This window comes from Crocuta crocuta, unplaced genomic scaffold, assembly GCF_008692635.1.
Source record: "Crocuta crocuta isolate KB4526 unplaced genomic scaffold, BGI_CrCroc_1.0 scaffold70, whole genome shotgun sequence".
Taxonomy (NCBI): domain Eukaryota; kingdom Metazoa; phylum Chordata; class Mammalia; order Carnivora; family Hyaenidae; genus Crocuta; species Crocuta crocuta.
Window position 1 is genome coordinate 7500781 of NW_027528417.1, and position 8816 is coordinate 7509596.

General features: G+C 52.4%; 1 protein-coding gene across 2 annotated transcripts in view; it reads right to left on the reverse strand.

The window, feature by feature from the left end:
- The window catches only part of BDH1 (3-hydroxybutyrate dehydrogenase 1), a 37152-nt gene extending 28567 nt beyond the window's left edge, over positions 1-8585 (reverse strand). The window contains exons 1-2 of one of the 2 annotated variants that reach the window (XM_077754346.1): positions 8419-8585; positions 30-156 (exon numbers count right to left, since the gene is read on the reverse strand). In XM_077754346.1, the coding sequence (XP_077610472.1) occupies positions 30-115 (86 nt within the window). In that variant the 5' untranslated portion in view covers positions 116-156; positions 8419-8585. Of the gene's footprint in view, positions 1-29; positions 157-7059; positions 7577-8418 lie in introns of those variants that run through there. The other variant, XM_077754347.1, reaches the window with a different exon arrangement.
- Positions 8586-8816: the final 231 nt, after the last annotated feature.

Sequence of the window (8816 nt, forward strand, 5' to 3'; positions counted from 1 at the left end):
AGGGCACCTCCATCCTTTTAGTTTCTTACCTCGTTACCTTTTCTCTATCATAGAAACTCAGGGTTTTCCCGGGGAGCTGTGACAGAGGTCTGAAGAGACGAGCGGTCAGCATCATGGCCACAAGAGGTAGAACGGGCAGCCTCCTCCTGGGGGATTCTGAAACACAAAATGTATACTCAGCGTTGCCTTGTTGCCTTCCTGTGTTTACCTTTCAGGGGCTTAGATGGGAGGGGCCATTTTCGCTCCAGGTTGTGAGAGGCCCAACTGGGCTCTGTCCATTTGGCTCATGGCACCAAGCAATGTCCCCCTGCACTGCCCTCATCAAGCTGCAGCCCCACGGGCTAGAAGGAATCAGGAGGCTAGGTTCTGGCTGTGCCACCAACTCCTTGGGTAACCCTGGGCAAGGCTTCACCCATCGGTAACATGAGAAGGATGGCCCAGGATGGTGATCCTAAAACCAAGCTAAGTAGCAACCACAGGAAGGACCTGGGGACCTACCCCCTCGGGCACTCCAACTCCATGAGTCCCATTCTCCTGTCTGTGTTCCCCACAACCTGCAGATCGCCGATCTGTGGTGACCCAGGACACCAGCCCGCACTCTGTTTGGTCACATGCCTCCACGGGCAGCTCTTCCAGCCCATGGCATGTATCACTGGACTCAACTTTCCACCATCCTTCCACACCCCACCACACACAGGGTCTGGCCCTGAGCCTCAGTTCATCAGCAGCTCAGAGCGCATGGAGACGGGAGCTGGAAAGGTGGACACACTTCCATCAACCTAAATTAAAACACATACATACCCCGTCTGTCCCGCCACCTTCTTCGGAAGGCAAATCAACCTTATTGCCACAAGGCCATGTACCATGTCGTGTCACCTTAGTCACTCAGCACCATGACTAGCTGTGCATTACTAACTGTTGACTGATGTGTGCATTAGTTGCCCCCCTGTTCCAGCTAACAGTGAGTCCTGGCCCGAGGGAGGGAAGGGGAGGCCAGGAGGGAGCTGAGCAAGGCAACGACAGCTGGAGGAGCTGTTGGTCTTGTCCTGGTGAACCTCTCTAGCCTCTCCTTGGCGCACCTGCCTGGAGTTAGACCATTCTTATCAGGAATGAGGTTCTACCCAGGAGGCAGCTCCTCCCTGCCCTTTTGCTGCCACCCAGCCTAACTGCTAACCAGCCACCTGGGCCGCTAGGTCTCTAATAAACTCATTACCTGGCCAGCCACTGCACTGTTGACTGCCGGAGCAGGTAGAGGTATCTAACTGCTTGATCCTCAAGAAGAGAAAACAAGTAGGGATCCCTTGGCTTGTGGGATCTTTTCCAACACTGCAGCAGACTCTGGCTCCCACTCTGGCCCCTACTCACCGCACACTATTCTCAGCACTGCAGCCAGAAAGATCTTTATATAACACAGTCAAGTTATGTGAATCCCTTGCCTAAGAGCGTCCTCTCCATGTCTATTGGAACAGGCCTCTGCGTCCCTCCCCAACCTTGTCCGATACCACCCTCCCCTCTGCTCTGTAGCCACACTGACCTTCTGAAAGTTTCCCACATGTGCCAAGCTCCTTCCTGCCTCAGGGTCCTGGATGTTGCCCCTCCCTCACTCTAGATGGCTGAGTCCTTCTGACCCTTTGGACATCAGAGAGGCTGTCCCTGACCCTCCAGGCAGCACACAGAGGTTGCGCTCTGTAAGATCACTTTTTAATCCAAAATCACCTTGTTTCTTTACTTTATGCTCTCCTTCTAGACGATGAGCTCAGTGAGACCAGGGGCGTTGTCTGTTTTGATCACCACTAAATCCCTCGTGCCCAAAGGAGCCTTACACAAAGGAGGCAGTTGGTGAGTCTCTGCTGAGTGCAGAAAGTCAGCCTGTAGCCCAAACTGAAGTTTCCATGGCAAGTACTTGGCAGGGGACAGCAAAATGGAGCCCAAACTCGCCCTTCATAGAAGGCACAGGCCCACATGACTCGTATTCTTTACCTGGGTGTCTCCCTCCCCCACCCAGTGGCTGAGCTGGCTCTGCACACACATCTCCACCTCTCCCGTCAGGACAGAGTCTGCGGTCACCACCACTGGGTGACTCCGAATCCAGTGGTCTATAATTAAAGCCCTTCCATGCCTTCTGCTCAGGGCCTGTGGTAGAGACTGCTTCAGTATTATCTCCAAACAGAGGGCTGCTTTCAATTTTCTTTTCCCTTGAGTCCACAATACGGAAAAGGGTAGGAATCAAAATAGCTTGAAGAACATGAAAACTCAGCCCCTTGAATAAGGCACTAGTCACAAAGTAGTCTCTTACACACAGAATGGTCGAATTTTACATCTCTTCTTTTTCAAGTTTCTTGTTTCTTTAATGTTTATTTAGTTTTGAGAGAAAAGAGACAGAGCATGAGTGGGGGAGGGGCAGAGAGAGAGGGAGACACAGAATCGGAAGCAGGCTCCAGACTCCGAGCTGTCAGCAACAGAGCCCAAGGCGGGGCTCGAACTCACGAAAAGTAAGATCGTGACCTGAGCAGAAATTGGATGCTTAACTGACTGAGCCTCCCAGGCGCCCCTCTTTTTTAAGTCTCTTAAACACGTTGCTTTTTTCACTGCAAACACAATGCTACAAGCAGTGGGATTCCCACGTAGTCTCTGGGGATGTTTGCCAGCTTACTGCCTTTTGCTAGACTTTCTTCTCTGCAGATACGGAGTTCTCAACCTTGAAAAGCCCTCACTTGCCTTTTGGCTTGGAAACAGAGGTGGCTGTGACAGGGGGGTGCTGCAGGAAGGCAGAGTGCCTTGTGGGGGTGGGCACAGTCTCCCGAGCCTTGAACTCAGTCAGCTGCCCCGGGGCAAGTTGGCACAGGGAGCTTGACTGCCAAATTTATAAGATACTGTCACAAAATCAAGATGCTCGCGTGTCAATCTGTAATCTGGGAGAAACTCTTCTCACGCGGAGAATGGCCGGGTCTACTCTCAAGGACACGTCCTCTCAATGTATAACCTACGGAAGGTACCTCCTCTCCAAAAAAACCAGTGTGTGCACCTCGCCCCAATGCTGGGATCCCTTGTCACATTCTGACAGGACTACCTTGCAAAGGACACAGCCGGATGCCTTCCTGCGCGTCAGGATCAAGGTCTCCCTTGTAAGGGACAGACATTCCCAATACTGACTTCCTTGGAAAAGACGGCGCATCGGCAGGAAACAGGAACACAGGAGGTGGGCGTCAGGCAGGAAACAGAACATACGTGTTTTGAGATGTGAAGCCTGGAGGGGCCGTGGCAATACCAAGTGGGAAAGGAAGGCCCTGTCCTACAGAGGGGGGCAAGCTGGGACTGCACAAGGAAGTCTTCCGATGAAGGGAGCCCACACTGAGCAGCTTTAAGACCAGTGGGCTTTGGTGTGAGATTCAAGTTCCGACAATTGGCAGCCTGCCTCCAGTGTGTTCTACCTGGCTGTTTTGTTTGGCCAGCCTTTGGCACTGCAGCTAGGCAGCTAACTAATGCTGGAACGCAATACAGAGTTGCACTTACTATCTTGAGCTTCCATACAATCACCTTTGTTAATTTCCTGGACTCTGGGCATTTGAGTTTGAAATCCCTACATGTATATATATACACACACACATATATATCCTTTGGCTATTTCCCTTCTGATTACTTAGTATATACAGCCTTGCCCAAAAGTTCCAGCCCAGCTCGGCTACACAGGCTAACTACTTAGTTAACAGGGACTTCCTTAAGGCCATACACCAGGGGAACTTGACAAGGTTTATAGCCCTAATTGGAAAAAGATGCCTGTTATTCCTTAGAGAGAGGATTATTCAGGAATCAAAGTCTAAAAGCGTTTTATGGAGCATTAAATGAGACAGTAGACAATGGTCTCACCATTTTTTCAAAAATGCAGAGGTGACTGACTCATAATGCTATGTGTGACACAGGCCTTCAGTACAAGCCATGGCTTCTTCACAGCCAAGGCAAACCTAGTAGAGGCACTTCGGTTAGTCTGAGACACATTCCAGGCACCTGATTAAACTCAGGTGATGGCAACTCTCTTCCAATAAAACAGCACCAACACTCTGAAGTGGTCATCTTTTTGGGCGTCTGTCCTGCTCACCTGACCCCTGGCCTCTTAGAACTGCAGAGGGTTTGGCCTCCGCTGCTGTGGTTGCACAGTGAGGCCCCCCCTCCGGCCGAGGGGGACCGGGTCTGGGACAGAGCCCGTCCTCTGTCCCCTGGCACTGGGAAAGAATGCAAATCGACCTCGGTGGGGCAGGGACAAATGAGCTGGCTGCAGCAGCGGGGAGGGGGGCCTGAAGCCGGAGAGGGAGAGGGAGAGAGGCAGTCTGCAGAGAGAAGAGCCTGGCCCACATGCAGAAAGGAGAGATGGACACGGAGAAAAAAGTGAAGCACAACGGAACCGCCTCAGGACAGGCCTGTTTCTGAGACCTATTTGCCCTCCTGTCTTCCAGCTCTGTGAGGCATACAAGGTGTTTATTCTCCATGTTATTTAAATATGTTTATAGTCCCTGTTCCTTAGAACAGAAACAACACTAGCTACATACACTGAAAGCAGGATCTTTCTGCAGAGTATTATTACTAATTCTTTAAAAATATTTTTTAAATGTGTATTTATTTTTGAGAGACACAGTATGAGCGGGGGAGGGGCAAAAAGAGAGCGGTGACACAGAATCCGATGCAGGCTCCAGGCTCTGAGCTGTCAGCACAGAGCCCGACGTGGGGCTCGAACCCACGGACCGTGAGATCATGATCCGAGCCAAAGTCAGACACTTAACCGACCGAGCCACCCAGGCGTCCCTGAGCATTATTACTAATTCTTAAGCCTGCCCCATATTCCGAGAGCGCCACACTGTAGATATTGCAAGGAAAAGAGCAACACGTGCCTCCTCCTCTCTGCTTCTCATCTGTCCTTCTCCGAGAGAAAGCGTTTGAAGGGCTGTCAAAATTGCCATAGTCACAAATGCCAGATTAAGCAGACATTCTATCCCTACGAGTAGGGCTTGCCTATCAAATTCAAGTCAGACAGCTAAATGATAAGAGTCTCAGGGCTCCATTCGTAGGCTCTTCACAACACCATGATGAACTCTCATAGCTTTAAATATGGTTTACAGGGGTGCCTGGGTGGCTCATTCGATTAAGCATCCAACTCTAGACTTCGGCTCAGGTCATGACCTCACAATGTGGGAGATCAAGCCCCACGTCGGGCTCTGTGCTGAAGCACATTCCCTCTCTCTGCCCCTCTCCCATTCTCTCTCTCTCTCCAAATTAATTAATTAATTGAAAATAAATACATAAGATTTACATGCTGCCAACTCCTAAATATTTCTCTGTACCCAGTCTTCTACTCCAAACTCCAAATTTATGTATCTGCCTGCCCATCCGACATCCCCACTGTAATGTTTAAGAGGTATCAATTATAATTTATAATAATTTGTACTAGGCATATATTACACTTGAACCTGTCCAAAACTGAGCTTGTGCTATGGCACTGAATACCTGCTTCTCTACGTCTTCCTCCTTCTTGACCCCTCTCTTTTTTGCACACTCCACTGCCAAGCTGTCAGCACATCCTGACTCCACCGTCACCATGTATCTAGGAGCCTCAGATAACATCTTTGTCTAAGCCTTCATCACTTTTTGCCTGGATTATTGCAACTGCCTCTCAACCAGGCTCCCTGCTTTCACCCTTACCCCTCTTCAGACGCTGCTCGACACTACCCTACATGATCTTATGAAATGCAAACTCGATCATGTCACTTCTGCACCAAACTCTTGCTCAGACTAAAAGCCAAAGTCACTACAAACTGCCCCCCCTGCAGCTGTCCATGATCTGGGTTCTCATGACCTCTCTGGCCTCATCCCCCATGTTCACTGCCCTTAGTCACAGTGGCTTTCTTGCTATACTTAGAACATGACAAGTAAGCTCCTGCTTTGGAAACTCTGCCCTTCCTTTTCCCTCTACCTGGAACATTCTTCCCCCTCAACATCCACAAGCTCATTCTCTCATTTCAATCTTTTACTCAAATGTTTACTCAGTAAATCACTCGCTGGCCACCCCACCAATCCCACCCCCATCCTGACCTTTTCTATACCCTTACCTGCTTCCATTTCCCCTCCCTCCTTGGCTTACCACATAAGAATGTTATACACATTGTACTTATTTATCTCATTTGTTATCTCTCAGTCCCATCAGAATGTAAAGTCTGAGAGCAGAAGTTTTGGTCGCTTTGGTCATTGTCATATCCCCAACACCTAACAGTGCCCTGTACACAGTAGGTACATAATATGCAAATTATCTAACAGGGTCTTCAGCAGAGGGATACTATGATCAGACTTAATACAACACGATAATACAATAAGCCTCACTGGGTTAACAATAAACTGAGGATGAACCAACCAGAGCAGAAGCAGGGAGACCATTTAGATGCTATGGCAATAACCAAGGGCCACAATTTATAGCCACAAAGGTTGTGCACTGCACAGCTCCGGTGAAACGTGACAAGTACTGTCTGGAGATACATAAAAGGGCTGCCAGCCCTGGTGGAAACCACAAAGGTGATTAGAAGTGATTAGAATCTGGCCACGTCTTGAAGGTAAGAGCCCAATATGATTTACCTGACAAATTTAACGGAGGATGTGCAAGAATGGAATATAAAAAATATTTCTAAGGTTTTTGGTGCAGATGTAAAAAAGAGAGTAACATTACAACAAAGGATATATTAAAGAACCATTCTATTCATTAGTGCGTACAACATTTCAAATCAGTGTATACAAACTGGGCCTCACCCACTCACGCCAAATCATGTCTCCAACTATGCTTTTCGCATCTACTCATACAGACCATTTGTGATACCGTCACTTGGCAACCCCTGTACTCTCCAATTTCTGCGTCTTGGTCATCCTGTACCACATGTGCCTTCTTCATATGACCAAGTTCTGATTCCATTAACACTCCTCCAAGATGCCTTTCCTGATGCCCTAACAATCAATCTCTCCCCGACGTTTGCATTTTGTCCCTTCCTTCTGTGCCTCTGTAATAGCACTTAGAATAGCACTTACCTAAACAAGGAGTAATGGAGGTTATTTCCAAGCATTCAAGCCCCTAACTACTGATCCCCTCCTGGACTGTGAGCGCCCCACAGATAGGATCCACCTATCCTATCATTCACTTCTTCCTCCAAAATATCTACGCCGGTGTCTGGCAGGAAACAGACACTATACAAATGTGTATGAAGAGAGTATGAAAACTGCACAAACTCCAAAGGTCAGCCTCCTCGCCGGCCTGGGGTGTATATAAACTGTGCAGAGGGGGACTCCAAGGCTCAGGGAGAAAGTAGGCCACGTGCTGCATCATGAAGGATCCGGGAAGCAGGAGGCATGCAGGCGAACGTGCCCCTGCAACTGCCTCCTCGCAGGGTTAGCCGGTGACTCTACATCAGCTGACTCGAGGCCAATTTGGGCCGACAGGCTGGAAAAAAACGCGCCGAGCTAACGACTCCGGCAGCGCTGAGCCCTCCTCCAAAGAGGCGTCGGGCGAACAGCCAGGATCCGCCTTGTGCGCACTCGCTCCGGCACCTGAGAGCACGGGAAGCCCGAGACGCGCAGGCGCAGCCTCACCGCGCGCCGAGCGCGCAGCGCGCGCAGCCAATGGCAGCGCCACGCTCCTTACGCGTCGGCCGGAGCCACGGGGGCTCGGCTCGAGCCGCGCTCCCATTGGCTAAGACGGCACCGCCCAGACAAAGCCCCGCGGACGACGCCCCCGGCTCAGGGTGCCCCGGGGCCCAGTGCCACCTCAGCATCCCCCGGCTGCCCCCACGGCGCGGCCGGCGTGCTGCCTCCCCCTCTCCTCCCGTCCGGCAGCCGGTCAGGTCCCCCGGCCATCGCGGTCTCAGCTCGCGCCCCAGGCGGCAGGACCGGCAGCCTAACCACTGTCCGCCATCCCTCCCCAGGGCGCAGCGTGGCGGCGTGAAGGGGAGCGCTCCCCAAGTCCTGCGAACAGGGCCTCATGGAGGACGCGATGCGGGGCAGGATGAGGGGGATACAGTGAAGTCGGGGGGCACGGCCGAACGCGAAAGACCAAACTGCTAGCTTTTGGTCCTGGATCGACCTCTAAGATACGACCTTAGGCCGCCTCCTTCCCTTTTGGGGAGCCAGGGGGGTCTGTAAAATGCGGCGGGCGAGGAAAGATGAGCGCCGAGGGTTTCCCCTGGGAGCCTCGGGCTGCATGGTCAACCGGGGCCTTCTGCGGAGCACATTATTCCAAATAATAAACGCCAGACGGNGGAACCTAAGGCGCCTTCCCCACCCGCATCCTGGCCACTCGGCCAAGCGGCCAAGCGAGCCCAAAGCGAAGTGAGCAAGTGCGCAGGCGCAGGCACATCCCTCTAGAGCTGCAGAGGTGCGGACCCCTCCTCTTACCGAAAACCAAACGGGCGGAGGGGCTCTGGCCGCCGACGGCTCAGCCGGCGCGTTCCCCGGGGACAGGCGCTTCGCGGGTACCCGCGCTGCTGGCTTGAGCAGCCGAGTGGGGGCGCTGCCGCCGTCTCCTTCTGGAAGCCCCTCTACCTGCTGCCGCTACTGCGGCTTCCTACTTGCGCTACCGGATGGGGACAAGCCTGGACCCCGTGGGTGCGCGTGACGGGGCTGCGCTGGGCGGGGCGCATGGCGGGCGTAGCCGGGGCGGGGAGCGCTCCTGCACTTTCTCCGGCTCCTTCGGCCTCCGCGGTCCCGCCTGGCCCCCCTCCTGCGTTGGGTACCCCCTATCGGGCTCCCAGCCAGAGATTGACCCCTGTCGGGGGCTGATCTCCCCCGCCAGC